Below are 22,099 nucleotides of genomic sequence, written 5' to 3'. Positions count from 1 at the left end.
GAGCAAAGGATATGAGGAGTAACCAGTTATTTAGGAAGAAAACAAGAAGATAGTGAGTTCATTAATATAAGACAGTATTTCAAGGAAAGAATAGTCAAAGTGGATAGGATGATCCTAAGCGGCCATGTGCTAATTAGTGCTTCTAAACTAGAAGCGTAGCACTCTGGGCATTTTGTGTGAGACAATTATTCATTGTTCAGAATTTATTGTCTTATTGCAGGATTTGGTGCATACTCAGATCCTAAGTACTAAGAGTACAAAATGTGAATAGCATCCTTCAATCAGACAACCAAAATGTCCCCATCTAGCTCTAAAAGTCCTTTAGGGTTCCATATCAAGACTGCTTTTTTTTTTTACTGTTTGTTCATCAGCACTATGACACCAAGTAAGCACTCAATAAATATTATATGAATAAATGAATAGGTCTTTGTAATCAGCTGAAAGCATACTTAAATCGCTCTGATTCTAATCAAAACAAAACAACCAACTTCCCTAAGCCCCACCTTCTCTTGACAACCATCTCCCCACTCTCCTCTCTTTCATTACCAAGGTTCCTCAAGGAACAATCCATTTTTTCCCAGCCTTCTCTTCCTCTCTTTTCATTCACTTGTCACTTTTCTTCCCTCTGACATTGAATCTCTACCATTAAAGCTTCTCTCTTCCGAAAGTCACCAAAGGGTTCTTAGTTGACAAACCTACAAGTCCTTTTGCATTTTAATCTTGCTGTACAACAACAGATATTATAATGATTTTCCCCATCTCTGAGTATCCTACTCAGATTCCACTTTTTTTGGCTGTCTCCCAAATACTGGTGTTTTCCAGAGTAAAGCTGTGAATCTGCTTGCTTGGGTGAAGAAGTTCCTATCAGCTGCCTTAAGCACCTCAGACTTTGTGATTCATATATTTTGATGAAACCTCTTCAAAATTGTGTCATCTAAATGGAAAATTACTGTTTCTGATTACCAAGTTATAACAGACATATTTAATCCTTATTCTATCTTTGACCTGTACTTCATTTCAAATTAATTCTAATTCTCTCGCGCGCACACTCTCTCTCTGTCTCTCTTTCTCTCTCTCTCAGAACTTTTATTTTCAACTCTATTAATTCTGATATTGTTTAAAATATTAGGCATATATTGCTTTTAGTCAGAAATACATTAAGCTTATACAATCAGGCTAATGTTTAAAGGGGTATTTATTCCTTACTACCACTATCATTATAAAAATGTATGATATTCACTTTAAATGTATGTATATTACTGAAAGATCTAGTATACATATAATTGAAGGTTTACTGTGGTGCCTGGAGCTGAAAATAAGGAATTGTATTACAGCTCAAATTTCCTCTTTGCCACACAGTTTGATATATAACCCATCAAACACAGTAAGGGTAATCAGAAATCCTACCAAAAACCCCTAGATGTCTATTCTCTAGAATTTTAAATGGAACAGAGAAGCCATTTTCTTACCAAGCAGCCAGATCTGTTTATTTATTAAATGTAGGGGGAGAGGGAAAGAAGGTAAATATGGCTTTTGTAAACTAAAGGAGAAATCAAGATTTTCAAAGTGGATAATTCAAGAAACAAGTGACTTCCCAGATGATGAGGCACTTTGCTCAGAATGATTGACTGACAGTCCTTTCTGACTAAACCCAGTTGAAATGCATACCTCTGATAAGCATGGGACTGCTGGCTGTGGCTTCTTGATAGTGGCTTACCCTACCCATCCTTTACACTCACCTCATTCTCAGTGAGATTTAAGAATGGGTTGAAGAGAAACAATGAGAAATTACTTTCTGATATATGCTACAGGGGTGAACCTTAGGGGAAAATGATGCTAAATGAAATAAATCAGTCACCAAAGGGCAAATATTGTATGGACCCATCTATGAGAAACATCTAGGATAAGCATGTGTATAGAGCCTGGGGTGTATTAGTGGTTACCAAGAGTGAGTTCGAGAGAAGGAGAAGGAAGACATAATGCTTAGAAGACACTGTGCTCCTGTTAACGATGATGGAATAATTCAGGAACAGTCAAGGATGGTAGCTGAATAACAGGATGAACATAATTAATGTCACTGAACTGAACATGGAAAGATCATTGAAATGTCAAATGTTTTGTTGCCTATATAGAGTATACACAGGGAAAAAATGAGATAATGGAGTGAGGCTGCGGGATGAAGTGATAATAATAATTACAGAAGACAACAACCTTATAAGTGATAATAATTTTTAAAGACAACAAATCATCTTTTAAAAACAACAACTTAGGCTTAACACATCAGAATGTTCCCTTATCAGTACAGATCCATCAAAGTAGGAGCATCAAAATGTTCTGCATCCCTTCTAGCTATTAGCCCGTTGCTTTTCCTCCTCTTATTATATTTGGGTTAACAGCATGATTCACTATAGACTATGTTACCAGATACCATCCAGATTTCCTTACAGGTCCTTCAAACTCAGACCAGTACAATTTAATCTATTTCTCCTACAACTTTTTGTCTGTCTATTTGCATTCCATATTCCCCTCTAAACATACACACAAAACCATTCTTTAGCTGCTTACTATCATTCCAAAAATGGCAGTTGTAAAAATGGAAAATACAGATGAGCCAAAAATAGTCACTAACTCTACCATCCAGAGATAAACCATTTTCTATTTCTATACCTTCTTTAATGTATGAACTCTAGTAGTGTAGTCTGTAGGATGTTGAACTAATAACCCAAAGGCTGTCCATAGAGAGTTGCACTGCTGGTTTAAAGACCATGCAGTTCTCCAGTGGTTCAAATCCACGATCAGCTCCGTGGGAGAAACATGGGCAATCTCCCTTCATGCAATGTACAGGCTTGGAAACTCAATGGTGGGGCAGCTATGAGTTGGTTCCAATTCGACAGCAATGAGCGAGTAAGTGTTCTTGATTGATGTCTTCCCTATTCAGCTAGTCACTTATTCATTTTACTGGTTTCTAAATTCTATCAGAGGTACTTCTAAAAAGTATCCTTTCCTCCTGTCCTCACTGCCACAATCCAGGCTTTTACTTCTTTCATCAGGATGAGTGCAATGTCTATCAATCATGATGTCCCAAACATATGTGTCACTTACCATAATAACAATCAAATTTAACCTTCACACTGCCATTGTCAGAGTTGCTATCTTTATATATGCATCTGATCATGTAACTTGCCTACTTTAAACTTTGAGTAATTCTGATTTCCACAGAATAAAGATCAAATGTCCTAGTATGACATTCAGGGGCTTTTACAACTAGCTTTAAGCCACCTTGTTCTATTACTTCATTCTAGTGCATTCTGGAGCTTCAACATCAAAAAATATTCTTAAAACACATAAGTTGCTTTACTCAGCCTATTCACTCTGCTAGGATGGCTTTTTTTCCCTTTTCTGCTAGGCCAACTATTATCTGTCCTTCAAACATCCATGTCAAATGTCATCTCTATTATGAGGTGTGCTGGGACTTGCTCTCCTAACTCATGGAATTTTGTACATACTTCAATCAAAATAAAATTGTTTAGGTTCAAATTGCCGATCCACCACAAGATAAAGGTAAATAATCCAATTGAAAAATGGGCACAGGATATGAATAGACACTTCACCAAAGAATACATTCAGATGGCTAACAAGCACATGAAGAAATGTTCAAAATCCCTAGCTCTAAGAGAGATGTAAATCAAAACAACTATGAGATACCATCTCACCTCAATCAGAATAGCAAAATTTAACAGAACAGCAAGCAACAAACGCTGGAGAAATTGTGGAGAACCTGGAACCCTTATTCACTGTGGGTGGGAGTGTTAAATGGTGCAACCACTGTGGAAGGCGGTGTGGCACTTTCTCAAAAAGTTGTAAATAGATATACCATTTGACCCAGCAATTCCACTACTGGGAATATATCCCAAAGAGACCATAACTGACATCCGAGCAGATATATGCACACCCATGTTAATAGTGGCTTTATTCACAATAGGAAGGAGTTGGAAACAACCCAGGTGCCCATCAAAAAACGAATGGATAGAGAAGCTCTGGTATATTCACACAATGGTATACTATGCTGCATTGAAAAACAACGAACTCATGCAATGTTATTCCAAATGGGTGACCCTGGAGGACATTATGCTGAGTGAAGTATCTCAGTCACAAAAGGACAAATACTGCATGGTGCCACTGTTGTAAAACAGGACTGACCTCGGGGTTGGGGGGAGACTGAGAAAGATGGGTTCAATAACGGATGCTGCATTGAAATATATGAGGGAGAAAACTGTTTAAAAGTGACATGTGATTGGGTATTTTTGTCATGACAGGGGTCCAGAGCGAAGGCTACATAGTGGAGTGGACCTGGGGGCAGGGATTGTAATACAATGAAAGACTTTTTCTTTGACTTTCCCAAGAGGGTAGTGTACCGGGGCGGGGGAGGGTTGGGAGGGGAGAAAAGTGCAACAATGAATGAATGGAAATCCAAAGTCTCTGTAAATTTTCATTGAAATTAATAATAAATTTTAAAAACCCCAACAAATTGCCGACCCATCACATTCTAACTACATAGCCTTAAATGGCGTTACCTCGAGTGATCTTTCTGAACTTCAGCAATCTCATTTGTAAAGGAAGGACGATACTACCACCTATTCCAATAGGGCTGGTGTGTGAATTAATGATTCAACCATATGTAAAGTTCTCAGAGAAATGCTTGACACACAGTGGGCAGTATGTATGTGTTTGTGATGATGAAGATGATATGATGTTGAGTAAAAACAAGATAAGAACTTTTCTTTAATAGAGAGCAAGTGTAGGGAACTTCTTCCACCCACAAGGCACTCTGGTGAGGTTTTGCAGATCCACATAGGCAAAGCTCAACTACAATGTGACCAAGGTCTTAGCAGAACATCCCAAGACATGGGACGATAGGCAGTCTTGCCTCAAGGCTGTTTCTTCACCTGCCTCAAAACAGTTTCTAATCTGCCTTTCTTCCTTGTAAGAGGCACCCTATCTAATAGAAAACTGCTACAAAATAGTTTCACATATAACTCCTATTTGCAGTTAAGCACAGAGCTATCCATTTTGTTCCCTTTGAGTACAGATGCAGATACAATCCTAGATCTGGTTCTTCAACAGAGTTGCCTACTGTGCATATTACTTGTCAGCTAGCTCCTTTGGTTCAATGTAACAGAGATTTTTGTTAACAGGGACTTTTGTGGGCAAAGAGGCACAAGAAGCTGATCTTGCTTATGCTTTCTGTGTAAGTAATAAACTGCATCCATTTGGGCTTATTGTTTCTTTAATGTATGAATCTGAAAATATGGTAAGCCTACCTAACAGCTGACAGACACTCTATTGCTTGTTTAGATGCAGCTTGATTTCATGACAGCAATCGCCATTGAAGAAAAAAAGCTGCCTCGTCTATTTGGTTCAATACTGTATATTTAGTATCTGGTCTAGCACATAGTTAAGTATTCAAAAATGCTTTGCTAAATTTTTAAAAATTATAGTAAGTGGCAACATATATAAAAATTTCAACAAGAGTGAAAGGGAGAAAATAACTGTGATAGCAGAGGTTAGTAGATAGGAAGGAGGTGATGAAATAGGAAAGGTTTTATGGGAGCTTGAAAAGATGGGGTGATAATAGGTATACAACAATGGTAAGTGGAACAATACACTGACAGAGAACTGCTAGAAGTACAGACTGGGTTTAGAAGAGGTCATAGCACTAGAGACACTAGTGCTAAAATCAGATGGATCTTGACTGAAAGCAGAGAGTACCAGAGGAGTGTCTATCAAAGTTCCACAGGGCAGCAAACAACAAATGCTAGTGAGGTTGTGGAAAGATTGGAACTCTTATTCAATGCTGGTGGAAATTTAAAATAGTGCTACCACTATGGAAGGCGGTCTAGAGCTTTCTCAAAAAGTTGGAAATAGAAATACCATTTAAGCCATCAATTTCACTACTAGAAATAAACCCTAAAGACATTACAGCCATGACTCAAACAGATGCATGGACACTCATGTCTACTGTTTCATTTATTCACAATAGCAAAGAGATGGAAACAACCCAGGTTCCCATTAATAAACAAAATGGATAGAAAAACTATGGGACATTCACACAATGGAATACTATGCAGTACTGAAAAACAAGGAAACTTGTAAAACATTATACAACATGGGTGACCCTGGAGGACATTATGATGAAATATTTCAGTCACAAAAGTACAAATACTGTTTAACACCACTGCATAAAATAGACAGACGTGAGGTACACTGGGGAGGGAATAAGGAAAGAGTGCATAGATAATGAACACTGCATTAAATGAGGGAAAGAACTGTCCAAAAAGAATATATGACTATGTATAAGAACAAGCTGGAATGAGGTTGCATTGCCGGGTGGGTTGGGGGAGTGGGAGTGTGGGAAGAAAATGTGCAAAAATGAATTAAAGAAAATATAAAAAGAAAAAGATGAATTGCATTGGGGAAATCTGCTGTCAGAGACTTCTCCAGAGAGCTGAAGAGCAATGATGTCAGTCTAGAGACTAAAGTGCACCTGATCCAGGCCATGTTCTGTGCAGTTGCCTGCTGTGCATCAGAGAGCTGAACAATGACTAAGGATGACAGAAGAAGAATGAAAGCCTTTGAGTTGTGGTATTGGAGAAGAATATTTAACAAACCATTGACAGCCAAGGGAATGAACAGATATGTCTTGGAGAAGGTGTAACCAAGTTGCTCCTTGGAGGCAAAGATTTTGAAGCTCTGTGTCATCACATACTTTGCGCATGTTGCCAGGAAGGACCAGTCCTTGGAGGACAGCATGTTTGGAAAGGGGGGAGGAACAGCACAAGAGAGGAAGACCCTGGATGAGATAGGTTGACTCATTAATTGGGATAATGGGGAAAGAGGGTCAGAGACAGAGATTTGCTCAGGATAGGACAAGGTTCAGAGCTATTGTGCATAGGGTTAGGGTGAGTCGCAGTCGATTTGATGGTACATAACAATAACAAATATTAAAGAGAGGAGACTACCTTTTCTTTCTCCCTCAGAAAAGCTGCTAGATAGGTAGTTCATACCTATCTTTTCAGTTAGGGAGCTCTGGTGACTTTAGTCTGCAGCAGGTGCTAACCCATAGGCTGTCCATCTCTAACAGTTTGAATCCATGAGTGAGCGTCATGGGAGAAAAAAATGAGCAGTCTATTCACATTAGAATTTATAAGTTCAGAAAACCAAAGGACAGTCGCTATGCCTCAGGACCACCTCCATCACAGTGAGTTGGAGTTTTAGATCTTTTGGTTGGCAGTTCAGCAAGTATTAGGCCACCAATGTGTTTGCTCTCTCCTTACTCTCATCCTCTGTATGTACAGCCTCAGAAACCCACCGGAGGGTCAATTATGAGTTAGTTCTCACTCCGTAGCAAATATGAGTGAGTGAGTGAGTGAGTGAAGTGAGTGAGTGTGTGTGTGTGTGTGTGTGTGTGTCTGTGTGTATGCGTGCGCGTGCACGCACACACCTGCAAGTGAGCTTTGGAGTCCTAGTCCATAGAGTGCTATGCTGCTAGTTGGCAGGCCACGTCTCTCTGGTGGTTTGAATCCATCAGTTGCCCTGTGGGGGAAAATATGGGCAATCTCTTTTCGTGCAACTTACAGCCTCTGAAAAACCACTGGAGGGTCAGCTCTAACTCAACAACAATGTCATGGTGTGTGTATGTACATCTACCTAGGAAAAAGTCTGTCCTCTAGCTTTCTTGCTATTATTCTATCAATTTCTTTTTTTTTAACTTTTAAAAAAAACTTTAATAACATTTTCAAAAGACCTCTTACTTTCAGGAATTACCTTCTATTTTTCTTTCATTTAACTTATACACTGCTTGTTATCTACTTCCTACACACACTATAGTGGAGTCTTTATGAAAGGGACTTTTTCAAATACACTCTTCTCTGTGCCTACAATGTTTCAATAATTAGAACATAGACAGTACTAGAATGTAAATACTTATTCCGTAAATGTACAAACTAAGGAAAGGTGGTGGTAGTAGTAGTTGTTGTTGTTTTTGTTGTGTACCCGACCCATAGCCTACCCTCTGGCAGGTTTTCAGAGGCAGTTAATCACATGGGAGGAACCTGGCCATCTTTCTCCCGTGGAGCAGCTGGTAGCCTTGAACTGTGTGACTTCAGGATTGTAGCACAGCTTCTTGCCACCAGGCTACCAGAGCTCCCTTTCAAAAAGGACCATGAAAGTACCATGAAAGAGGTACAAAAAAGTTGTATTGGAAAAATCTGTTCGTGCCATCTGTAATAAAGCTGTCACAGAGGTCTCTTTTAGGATTTTTGTTCTGTTTTTGATACCTGGTGAGCCTTACCTTAGTTTCTCAACCAAAACTAATAAGGAGATGTCACTTCAGCATCTATCAAACTTGTTTTCTAAGCACCCTACATCATTCTTATAGGAGCTACCTCATGGGTGGCAGTGTACCTCTTTTGAGGATGACAGTGGTACTTTTATGTCATTGTTTCTACTGTTATTTGCCGTTGAGTCGACACATAGCTAACCTTCCAGCAAGTCTTCAGAAGCTGTAAATTGCATGGGAGGAGATTGCCCATCTTTCTCCTGAGAAGCAACTAGTAGATCCAAACTACTTATGTTTGGGGTAGCAGAACAACTTCTCATAGATTGTTTTGTTTTCTTTTTGTTTTGTTTTGGTTGTGGTTGTGGAGGTGGTTTAGAGATTTTACAGCTCAAAACCAAATTGTAAACCACTAACCTGGCATTCTCTCTAGATTCACTGACTTTATCTTGATGAGATTAAAGCATAGCTAGACAATCAGCTCTGTGAGAGATAAACTTGGGGAATCTGTCTCTGTAAAAGATTATAGTGAAGCTATTCTATGGGCCAGTGGGACAGTTCTACTCAGTCACGTGGAATCATTATGAGTCAGAATTTACTCAACGGCACCCAGTGACCAGAAGCTTGGCAGTCACAAACTCAGAAGCAGAGCAGTGAATGATAATAATAATAAGGCAAATAGAATTTAGGTAGTTGGACATTTTTGTATGGGACAGTTGCTACATGCCATCAAGTTCACTACAACTCAAAACAAACTTATGAGCAATAGATCTGAACCTTGCCCTACCCTGTGTCGTTTTTGCCATCTGGTGTGCTCCACCTCACTGTGTCAATAATCTTGTTGAAGGTCTTCCTCTCTTTTTCTGACCCTACACCTTTCCCAGCATGACATCTTTTTCGAAAAGCTGGCCCCTTATAATAACATGCCCAAGGTGAGACAAAGTTTCACCATCCTTGCCTCTAAGGAGTACCCTGGTTGCCCTTCGTTCAAGACCTATTTATTTGCGTGTTCTTTTGGCAAGCTATAGGATATTCACTACTCTTTTTCAACATCACAAACTCAAGGACATTCATCCTTCTTCTGTCATCCTTAGTCACTGTCCAATTTTCAGATGCACAGGAAGCAAATGAAAAGATCATGGACTGGATCAAGCCCATCTTAGTTTTTAAACTGACATCCTTGCTGTCTAACACTTTGGAGAGGTCTTTGACAGTAGATTTATTCAATGAAAGACAGTTTGCTCAAGACATACTAGATCCTTTGACCCAGCAATTCCACTACTAGGAATTGTTCCTAAAGAAACCAGAGCCTCCACGCAAACAGATGTATGTACACCCATGTTTATTGCTATATTATTCACAATAGCAAAGAGATGGAAGCAACCCAAGTACTCATCTCATCAACAAACAAGGGATAGAAAAACCATGGTACATTCACACATTGCAATACTATGCAGCACTGAAAAACAAGGAGCTCATAAAACATTACACATCATGGGTGACCCTGGAGGACATTATGCTGAGTCATGTAATGAAATATCTCAGTCACAAAAGGACAAATACAGCATAACATCCGTGTTCTAAAACAGGACTGACATGGTGGGCTGGGGGTGAGGGGGAAACTAGGAAAAGAGGGGATAGATAATGAACATGGCATTGAAATAGATGAAGAAAAGAACTGTTTAAAAGGAATATATGATTGGGCATTACATGTATGACAACAGTCCATAATAAGAGGTGCATAGCAAAGTGGGGGGAAGGAGGAAATTGTGCAACAATGAATGGATATGAGAGAGAGAGAGAGAAACTGGGGAAGAGGGAAGGAGGAAAATGTGCAATAATGAATGAATGGGATGGGGAAAACATTCTAGATCCTGACTTAGAATTTTGTTTAGGAACAGCACTTGAATTTTGTGTAGTTGGTAAGTGCCATTGAATCAATTTCAACAGATGATAGTGTGACCTTATAGACAGACTAGAACTTTCCAATAGTTTTCTGGGCTATAGCCTTTATGAGATCAGATTGCCAGATTTCCTCCTGTGAAGGCGCTGGACAGGTTCAAACATTCAGCTTTTCAGTTAGCAGGTAAGTGCTAAACTGTTGTGCAACCAGGATTCTTTCATTGTGATTTAGGACTCACAAGTTTTGCTTTGTTATTTGGAATTTGGGGTGGGGTATAGAAGAAAGGTTTATCTCTTGTGTAGTTTGCTTTTAAATAATATTTTACTGTGTTTATAGTGAACGTATATTCCTTGTGTGTGTTTTAAACCACAAATTACTCTTTTCATTTAAACAGATTGGACTCCATACTTTTATTACATTCCATAGCTTAAATAAAGAATTAAAGTCTGTTAGATACAGATTAGGTTCAAGACCCAGACAACATATTTTGCCAATTGTGGGGTTTCATTTTCTCTACATTTTAGTGTTTCTGGTATTGGGATGCACCACACAATCAATGAGTACAGTAGTGTGCCATTCCCTCCCCCCTAAAAAAAGCTGTTATTAAATAAATGGCACATTTACAAACTGATGGTGTCTCAGATTTGAAGAAATGCCATATTGTAAGTAGGAATGATAAGCTTATAAATTTGAACAAGAAACACTTGATATGAGGTCAACAACCTCTTTAGTTTGGATCTTACTGGTGGGGTTAAGCAATGACAGCAGATGTCAGCATTAATATGCCTTCTGGATAAAATCCAAGCTACAAATTAAGACTCTCTTTTTCATTTTTTTGAGACAGTTTATTAGTACACCACTAACCACACTTGTTCATTATTTTTCTTCTACTCACCTCTTACTCAGTAACACATGCTATTTTATGCCTCAATACCTTACCACATTCTCTTACCTCTGCATGTTACATCTTACCTCTACATCGTACCCTCTTTGTTATTCACTATAGAAATCCTGTCCACTCAAAGTTAAGCTTTCTGTTTTATGTCATCATGTGCTTGTTAGATACGTGCTTGTCATACTGAGCTAAAATGATTTGTTAAGTGTGTATCTTCTTAAACTCCCTGAGGGCAACTAACTGTTTCTTATTTATCTTTGCATCCCTAGTGCTTGCCCTGGTAAGTAATACTATTTCTCAACTATTTAGTGAAGGTATAAATGAAGAAAAGGAAAACATACACATAGTAAAGTACCACAGGACTAGCAAATGTTTCATTTCATTCAATGGTGTCTTGTTGTCTTTGTTGTGTACCGCAGAGTTAGAACTGACCTATAGTTGACCCTCTGGTGGGTTTTCAGAGGCAGTTAATTGCTAATCAGGAGTTGCCCATCCTTCTTCCGTGCAGCAGCTGGTGGATTCGAACCACATGCTTTCAGGATTGTAGTGCAGCTTCTTGCCACTAGGCTGCCAGATCTCCCTGGTGGTGTCTTAGTCTAACACTTATCCACACTATCATTGTGTTGTTACATGCTGTTGAATTGGAACCAAATCACAGATGTCCCTCTAGCAGGTTTTCAGAGACTGTAATTTACACGGAAGGAGAATAAACATCTTTCTCCCACAGAGAAGCTGGTGGATTTGAACCACCTGCCTTTGGGTTGGCAGCACATTCTTAGTATACTTAGAATTGTTAACAAAAAAACAAGTGTCTTTGTCGTCCCCCCCAGTCGATTATAAATTTAGTAAAGTATTAACTCTTCTTCTATACACATTTGTTAAATTTAATGTAAATTATATGCTACTATTTCTAAGGTATGATTTCATTTGCAAGACACTTCATTAAAGATACCTGTATTAGCAAAACTAGTAGCAAGTTCAAAGAGAAATGGGAAAGGGTCATAATAGTTTTCTTTATTTAAGGTCTCTAATGTCTCCAAAGTTTAAAGCAATCCTCAGCACTAAATATCCAAAGCACACTTTTACACAGAAGAATTTGATAAATTTTATATTGGGAGCTAATTACTTGAAGACTACTTAAAACCTTAAAAATTCTCCTGAGATTCTTAAAGTCACTATTTCCATTATGTTACTTGATTCAGTTGGATAGCTCGGATTTTTTCCTTTTCTAATAAGATAGAACTTGGAGTTCAGGTGAAAGAGATATCTCATTACTGTTTGATCAAGGAAAATACATTAAGCATCCTCTAGGAACACCTTGGGGTCCATCCCTGTGTTGTACAAAGAGTTAAAGGGTTTGACTGGAGTCCTAACGGTGGGAGTTCCAGTTCACCTAGAGGAGCTTCAGAAGAAAGATCTGACAGTCTACTTCTGAAGAAAAATCAGCAGCTAAAAACCTTATAGCGCATAGTTATACTCTGACACACATATGCTTATTGTGAGTCAGAATTGACAGTACTTGGTAGTTTACCTACTCTGTCACGTGGCCTAGTGGTAAGAAGCTGCACTGCAATCCTGAAGGCACGTGGTTTGAGGCCACTAGCTGCTCCACAGGAGTATGATGGGCAATCTCCTGTCGTGTGATTAACTGCCTCTGAAAACCCCTTGGAGGATCAGCTATGGGTAGGTTCTGACTCAAGAGCACACAACAACAATAACAACTCTGTCATGTAGACTATTGTAAGAGGGAGAGGCGGGAATAGTGGATGTGTAGTTTCTGAGCTCAAAGACATTTTCATCTCCAGAAGTATGCTTCCAAGATAAATCTCATTTCACTCTCTAGCAAGGTAGTTGTTGTTAAGTGCTGGCAAATCTAGTATGATTTATAGATCAGCAACAGATCTGAATCCTGTCTTATCCTTTGCCATCCTCATCATCCCTGATACACTGGAGCTCATTGCTGTAGTTACTGTGCCAATCCACATCATTGATTCACATTTGCCGGCTCTCACCTTTCCAAGCACAATATGCTTCTTCAAAGAATAGCCTCTCCTAGCAACATGTCCAAAGTATGAAAGATGAAGTTTCCAAGGAGCAGTTTGGATGCATTCTTTCTAAAACATATCTGTTTGTTCTTTTGGCTGTCCATAGGATGTTCAGTACTCTTCTCCAACACCGCAACTCAAAGGTATCAATTCTTCTGTCATCCTTATTCATTGTCCAACTCAGATGCATAGCAAGTGATTGCTACCTAAACTGGGTAGGTTCAGGTTTTCTAACAAGGTTAAAACTAGGAAAAATGAGCAGAAGTAAGGCAATATGGTTGATTTTACAGGTGTTGTCACGAATATTTATAGAAGAACCAACTTGGCAAGGATACTTGTCCATCATGCTGAAGTGTTGTTTGGGCGAGGGGTGGGGAGATAAGCAACTTTTTAGATGTCTTATTTTATATTAGAAATTTGGATCACCCAAGTAAGAGGAAAATCCCTTTTTAAAACTTTCAATGCAATTTCAGTCATTTAATGAAATAAGAGATAAGACAGATTTCTAAAAGAAAATAGTTCATTATAATAGCCTGTCAATTCATCAGAACTTAATAACCAATTATGTGGCATGTATAGGGCTAGGATTTAAAAAGAAAAAGTCATCCCAAACAAATTTGGCAGTTTTAGTAGGGCTATAAATATTTTATTGAATCTTACCTGCATATACAAACTAAATTTATTACTTATCTGTATATGTTTACCAATTTTATTTTATTTTTATTAATTTTAATGAAAGTTTACAGAGACTTAGGGTTTCCATTCATTCATTGTTTCACTTTTCTCCCTGCTCACTCTCTCCCTGCACCCCCCAATCACTCTTCTCCTTGAAAAGTAAAAGAAAAACTCTTTCATTGTTATGCAATTCCTCCCCCAAAGTCCACTCCACTGTTCAGCCTTCATTCTGGAGTGTGTTTACCAATTTTAAACTGTCTAGGTCATTACTGAGGAGCTCTGACAGCGTGGTCCACAGGGAGTCGCACTGCTAATCCAAACATGGCACCTCTCTGGCAGTTTTGAATCTACCTGTGGTTCCAAGGGGAAAGTATGAGCAAGCTCATCTCATGTGATTTTCAGTCTTCAAAAACCCACTGGAGGGTCAGCTATCAGTCAGTTCCACTTTAATGGCAATGAGTTTTTTAGGTGATTAAAAAAATATGGTTTTCACACAAAAAATTCACATACATTGTGTTTCACACATTCCTTCCTTTTTTTGAGGTCATTACTTTCCCAGTACCAGAATATTGTTATTATATGCCATCTTCACTATCTCTAATTCACTTGAGCACACTGTTAAAGTCACTGTGTTAATGAATCTAGTTGAGGGTCTCCTTTCTTTCTCTGATCCTCCACCTTCACCAGCAAGTGGTCTTTTTCCAAAGAATGGCCCCCCCTGACAACATGAAATCTCATCATCCTTGCCTTTTAGGAGTATTCTGGTTGCACTTCCTCAAAAACAGACATACTTGTTCTTTTGGCAATCCATGGAAATCTTCTCCAATACCACAATTCAAATGCACTGGCTCTTCCTCTATTATCATCTTTCTTCATTTTGTCAAACTTTCAGATGCACAGAAAGCAATAGAAAATACCATGGGTTGGACCAGGCGGACCTTGAATCTTTAAACTGACATCAATGAATGCTATTTAGCACCTTAGAGAGGTCCTTGACAGCAGACTTTCCCAATGCAACATGTCTTTTGATTTTCTGACTACTACTATCATGGTATAGCAGTATATGGTGGCCTAGTGGTAAGGAGCTATGTTGCCAACCCAAAGGTACTTGGTTTGAATCCACCAGCAATAGGCAATCTCCTTCCATGTAATTTACTGCCTCTGAAAACTCATAGTAGGGTTTACTGAGTCAGTTCTAATTCAACAGCATATAACAACAACTAACACTACCATATTGGGAGTTCTGATAGCCTAGTAGTAAGAAACTGCACTGCAATACCAAAGACACATAGTTCGAAGCTGTTCCAACAGGTAATCTCCTCCCATACGATTCACTGAAAACCTGCTGGAAAGTAAGCTATAGGTTGGTTCCAACTCAACAACACACAACACCAATACTACCATGGGTGTTGATTGTGGATCCAAGTAAAACAAAATCATTGACAACTTCAATATTTTCCTCTGTCTGTCAAGATGTTGCTTATCGATCCAGTGATTTCTAAAGAGTGTACAGTCTTTTGCCTACAGTATTATATTCAGACATTCCTCTAGGTCGTATAGCCTTGGTGTACAAGTTGCCATACTGCGGTCACTTGTGGTTGCTGTGAAGCTAACACTGTGACACTGATGTGTCAAATGCGTTAATGGTTGGCTATCCAATGCAAACAGAGAGTGGGGTGGAGCTCCCTGATTAAAACAAGCTTGGAGGGAGGAGTGGCATCCACTTCCATAATAGCTTGCCTCCGGAACCCTATGAACCTAGAGAGAGGATGAAAGGCAACCAAGCGTCGAGGACTCTCCTTCATAGGGTCGCTATGAGTCGTCTGCGACTCGACGGCACTTAACAACAACAACAACATTATATGAACAACATTCATTCAACTTAGCTCTAATGATTATACAGAAAATTAGTCAAGGGCACACAGGCTTACCACAAGTTCCTCACAGCATGCTGTAGAAGAGTCTTTTCTGGTAAATCCAAGGAAAATATCCGAAGTTCCCACCTGCTGTTGGAATACAATCTCATACCTGAAGAAAAGTCAATGATAATAAAGATTGAAACAAATGGGCCATTATCTGTCACTAAGAAGACTAGAATGTTATGAGCACATGCTATTAAAAAGGGGAGGAAAAAAAGACTACAAAAAGTATTTGCCATTTGCAGATATTGTAACTGATGTTAGATGGATCTTAGCTGAAAGCAGGGAATACCAGAAGAACATATATCTGTGTTTCATTGATTATGCAAAGGCATTTGACTGTGTGGATCATGATAAACTGTGGCTGACCCTGAGAAGAATAGGAATACCAGAACATTTAATCATGCTAATGCGAAACCTATATTTGGACCGAGAGGCAGTCGTCAGAAGAGAGCAGGCTAACACTGCATGGTTCAAAATTGGGAAGGGTGTACACCAGGGATGTGTCCTATCTCCATACCTTTTCAACCTATGCAGAGCAGATTATCTGAGACGCTGGGCTCTATGAGGAGAACTGTGGCGTCAGGATCAGTGGAAGATCTATTAACAATCTGCGTTGTGCAGATGACACAACCCTGCTTGCTGAAACTGAGGAGGACCTTATGCACTTGCTGTGGAGGGTCAAGGACTGCAGCCTTCAGTATGGACTGAGGCTCAATGTCAAGAAGACAAAGACTCTCACCACTGGACCAATTGGTACCATCAGGATGGATAGCGAAGAGACTGAGATTGTTCACAGCTTCAGTTTGCTAGGCTCCACGGTCAACACCCTTGGCACCAGCATCCAGGAAATAAAAAAACGTATTGCCATGGGAAAGTCTGCTGTTAGGGACCTCTCTAAAGTACTCAAGAGCAACGGTGTCTCTCTGGAGACTAAGGTGCATCTGATACAGGCCATGGTCTTTGCAATCACTTGTTATGCATCAGAGAGTTGGACAATGACTAGGGAGGATAGAAGGAGAATTGATGCCTTTGAGCTGTGGTGCTGGAGAAGAGTACTGAATGTACCATGGACTGCCAAGAAAACAAACAGATTCAGCCTGGAGAGGGTTAAACCAGGCTACTCCTTGGAGGCAAGGATTCTGGGGCTTCGTCTGACATACTTTGGACATGTTATAAGGAGAGACAGGTCCTTGGAGAGGGACATCATGCTTGGGAGGGTGGAGGGACAGCGCAGGAGGGGAAGACCCTCTATGAGGTGGATTGATTCAGTGACTGGGGTAATCGGGATGGGTGTGTCAGAGGCAATGCGATTGGCACAGGATAGAGCAGGGCTGTTGTACATAAGGTGGCTATGAGTCGCAAGCGACTCAATGGCATATAACAACAACAGCTAGAAATTGAATAAAAAATACCAAACATTTGAAGATCAGGGTTTTATGTCATATATACTAGTTTAAAAAAATGTTAACTATTTTAAAACTTAATAGCTTGCCTCCGGAAACTCTATGAACCTGGAGAGAGGATGAAAGGGACCCAAGCGTCGAGGACTCTCCTTCATAGGGTCTCTATTAGTCGCCTGCGACTCGACGGCAATTAAGAACAACATTTTAAAACTATTCAAATAAAATGGATTGAGGGAATTTGTAATGTTAACAAGTATAAAAAAATTCATTCTTGGAAAATAGTGGCTAAAAGAACATACTGGACAGAGTAGAATCAGGAAATTGTATTTTAGAACTGCTTTTGTCACTAACTACATGACCTTGAGGGAAAAAAAAACACAAAAAACCAACCCTAACCTCATAGTATCTCAGCTTATACATTTATACAGTTTATGTGGGAAGGGATGTTTAACTTAAGCGATCTCTATGGTTTCGTCTAACTCTAAAATTCTACAATAGATTGGAAATGCAGCCAAGTCAGTTATACTATGGCATTTAGACTCCTACGGAATTCATAATTCAATGGGAAAAAAATGTTGTGGCATTTAGCACATATATGGCAATTCACAAGTGTTTTCTTCCTCTCAAATTTGAGGGCTCTGGTGACCTACTGGATAAAGAGCTGTGCTGCCACCCAAAAGGCAGGTGATTTGGGTACACCAGCTGCTCCAAGAGAGAAGCATAGGCAATCTCCTCCTCTGCCATTTATAAACTCTGAAAATTCACCGGAGAGTCAGCTATAAGTTGATTCTGACTCCATGGAAATCACTGATGGAGGGGCAGCCACCATTTACCCTCATCTCCTCAGATGGAATGAAATAAGCAAAAATTGACATTTTTTCCCTTTGTACCTTAATGAACTAAAAGTTAGTAGGTTTAATTCTGGACAGGAAGACCCAAGGGACTAGACTTAACTTTTGACCATTTGCAAATAGAAATGTCCAGGAACAACAACAACAACCAAGAAAAAAAAAGGAAAAAACAACACCAAACCACAGGCCAAATCAGAATCTCTGAGGTGGAATAGTACTAACAATAAACTATTTGAAATTAGGCACTTTTCTCTTAATAGGCTATAGCATCTTCCAAATAGTTACAAAGATTAAATCAGATTTAAAACAGAAAAGAAAGGTATCAATCCATATGTCTCTGGTTCCCGAATGAATTCTGCTCTTACTTTGAGCTCTAGACTCAATTTTTCAATGACTTTCTATATTAGTTTGCTTAAATGTCCCAAAGAGAGCTTTGATGGTAAAGAATTGTGCCCAAAGGCAGGCACTTCAAATCCACCATTGCCTTAGAGGGAGAATGATAAATAAGCTCCTCCTGTGTGATTTACAGCCTCTGAAAATCTTCTGGACAGTCAGCTATGAGTTGTTCCTACTTGATGGCAATGTTGAGTTTGAGTTGAAAGTTACCAAAGGCATCTCAGATTCTACACATGCAAAATCAACCTCCTCTACTTATTATAGATTACAGTTATCATGCAGTCACCCAAACTTGTGTTCCTAACAGTTATCTTTGAAGATTTCCTTTCCTCTAATGCATCTACTCAATACCAAATCTTCCTTCAATAAGAGAAATAAAAGTCTTTCTTTTCTCAAATAAAGATCCGCATACTTCCCTCCAAGGCCAGTGCCTTAACAATCTGTATTCTTTTTCATTCAGCCACTTGTTATTCTTCTTTTGTGAACTGCCAGTTCATGTTCTTTACCACTTTTCCAGTAAGGATTTGGGACACTTTATGTATTTGCATGTGGTACAAAAAAAGGATTAAAAATAAACGGCATTTTTTTTTTTCAAATTTTGACTGGTGGTATTATTCATTTAACACTTTTATAGATATATTACGTATATAACATCAAGATTCAAGGATGAAAAGTGGAAATTTAGTCAAATTTGGAGCTTGTAGCATACAGATGTTTGCCATTCATTAGAAAACATAACAAATGAGTGACTATATTCTTACCAAATGTGTAGGCATTACATAAAGCAACCTGAGATTTACTCGTTGCGTTTTTTTGAGATACAGATAGAATTCTTGTTTTCAAAAAATCTCCTTTTTAAAACTGAAGTTTGTATTTTTCTTATTGTTTGTTCAAAAGCTGGATGCTTTTGTTTCTACTTCATTATCTGCAGTCTCCTCTTGCTTCTATTTTCAGAAGTGACGCAGAACATAGATGTAGAGATGTTTCCTTAAAGCATTGGGCATATTTTTGTAGTCAGATTTAGAAAAGTTGTCAGATCACTTGTCACAGAAATTGTCAAGAATTTATAAAGTATACAGTAATTCAGTAAAGATTACCCTTGTTTACAAGTTATTATAAATATTCCAACAAAGCTTCATGTACATATAGCTTCATAATTTTAAGCATTCAACTATGTATGTAAACATACTTTAGTTCCTTAAAAGTATGTTATTGTTGTTGTGCTGGTGGTGGTGGTGTAGTATTGAGCCGGAACTGACTCATGGCTGACCCTCCAGCAGCTTTTCAGAGATAATAAATCACATGGAAGTTGATAACCTATCCTTCTCTACAGAGCGGCTGGCAGATTCAAGCCATGCGCCTTTGAGTTGACAGCACAATTCCTTACCTCTAAGCCACCATTTCTACAATCAACATTCATGGCACCAGCAGGCAGGAAATCAAACGATGAATTGCATTAGGAAAATCTGCAGTCAGAAACCACTCCAGAGTGCGGAAGACCAACAATATAAGTCTAGAGACTAAAGTGCACCTCATATAGGCCATGGTCTTCTAATTACTTGCTACGCATCTGAGAGCTGGACAATGACTATGGATGACAGAAAAAGAATAGATGTCTTTGAGTTGTGGTGCTGGATTACAGCATGGAGCATAACATGGACTGTCATGAAAACAAAGAGGTTTGTCCTGGAGAGGGTAAAACCAAGTTGTTCCTTGGAGATAAGGATTGTGAAGCTCCATCTCACATATTTTCGGCAGGTTTCCAAGAAGGACCAGTCTTTGGAGAAGGATATCATGCTTAGAAGGGTAGAGGCACAGTGCAGGAGAGGAAGACCCTAGATGAAATTGACACAGTATCTGGAGTAGTCGAGGGGACAGAGAGATTGGCTCAGGATAGGGCAGGGTTCAGAGCTATTGTGCATGAGATGCAGTAGACTTGATGGCACATAACAAGAAGCCACCAGAGATCTCTAAAAGTATTATGTATCTGATAAGGGACTCATATTTAAAACTTATAGAATATTCTAGCACCTCAACAAGACAAAGACAAACAAACCAATCACTAAATGGGCACTTCACCAAAGAAGAAAATCAGATGGCCAACAAACACATGAAGGGTTCAAAATCTTTAGCTATTAGATATGCAAATCAAAGCAACAATGAGATATCCTCTCACTCCAGTAAAGTTCAACAGAGCAGCAAACAACATGTATTGGCAAGGATGTAAAGTGGTACAACCACTATGAAAGGCGGTCTGTCTAGATCTTTCTCAAAAGGTTGCAAATAATAATACCATATGATCCAGCAATCCCACTACTAGAAATATACCCTAAAGAAACTAGAGCTGTGACTCAAACACTCATGTTTATTGCTGTGTTATTCACAATAGCAAAGTGGTGGAAGCAATCCAGGTGCCCAACAACAAATAACTGGATAGAAAAACTATGGTATATTCACACAATGAAATATTACACAACACTGAAAAACAATGAATTGATAAAATGTTACACTCCATGGGCAAGCATGGAAAATATTATGCTGAGTGAAATATATGTCACAAAAGGACAAATACTGCATAAAACTGCTGTTATAAAATACAACTGACACGGATGTTTGAGGGGATAATAGGAAAAGTGTGGAACAGATGAAGGAAAGGACTCTCTGAAAGGAATGTATGATTAGGCATTGTATGTATGTAAAGCAATTAAAACTCTGGAACAAGAAGTGCACTAAAAAGTGAACTGGAGTAATGGAACAGAGGAGGAAGGGGGAGGGAGGAAAAACAAGCATCAATGAATGAATGAAAACCCAACTTTTCCGTAAATTATCATTAAAATCACCATTTTTAAAAAGCAATGGAAAATAAAATTATGTGCATTCTTTTAAAAGAAAAGAGTCAAAGCTTTTCATGAGAATTATTCTAAATTTCATGTTCACAAATTAATGATACTGAAAAAAGATACAAATCTAGGCTTCAATCCCACTGGCAAGACATACTAAATAGTTTTAAAGCTCGAGGATGTCAGTTTAAAAACTAAGGAACCCTTGATCCAAGCCAATTACTTTTCAATTACTTTCTAAACAACTGATAGTTTTGGACAATGAATAAAGATACTAGAAGAAGAATCAATGCCTTTGAGTTCTGGCGGTGGAGAGGAGTACTGAATATCCCATGGACTGGCAAAAGAACCAATTTTGGACAAAGAGCAACTAGGCTGCTCCTTAGAATAAAGGGTGGTAAAACTTTGTCTTACATACTTTTGTGCAAGTTGTGAGGAGGGGCCAGTCCATGCTGGGAAAGGCAGAGGGTAAGAGAAAGAGAGTGAGACCTCCAACAAGATGGATTTACACAGTGACTATAATAATGGCTTCAGGGCAAGATTCAGATCTGTTGTTCACTGGGTTGTGATGAGTCATAGTTGATTCGATGGCACCAAACAATAACAACAAAAATCCAATGCTTCTAAAAATATCTAGTAAGTCTAGATAATGATAATAATTTCTGTAAAATGCATAGCTGGATTTCCTCACTGTTAGTTCTACGCTCTTCTTCTTGTTGTTGTTGTTATGTGCCATCAATTGTTTGCGATTCATAGCGACCCTATGTACAACAGCCCTAAACCCTGCTCTATCCTGTGCCAATCGCATTGCCTCTGACACACCCATCCCGATTA

At 38.9% G+C, this 22,099-nt stretch overlaps 1 protein-coding gene across 1 annotated transcript in view; it reads right to left on the bottom strand.

The window, feature by feature from the left end:
• LOC102857146 (protein PIH1D3-like) overlaps nt 1-22,099 on the bottom strand; it is a 77,482-nt gene that overhangs the window by 40,103 nt on the left and 15,280 nt on the right. The window contains 1 exon segment of the mRNA XM_006889945.1: nt 15,785-15,881. Within this exon segment, the coding sequence (XP_006890007.1) occupies nt 15,785-15,881 (97 nt within the window).

This window comes from Elephantulus edwardii, unplaced genomic scaffold, assembly GCF_000299155.1.
Source record: "Elephantulus edwardii isolate Elephantulus edwardi_28Jun2011 unplaced genomic scaffold, EleEdw1.0 scaffold00083, whole genome shotgun sequence".
In the NCBI taxonomy this organism is placed as follows: Eukaryota; Metazoa; Chordata; class Mammalia; order Macroscelidea; family Macroscelididae; genus Elephantulus; species Elephantulus edwardii.
Note: the sequence above shows the minus strand (reverse complement) of the source record. Positions and strands in the feature narration are given on the sequence as shown.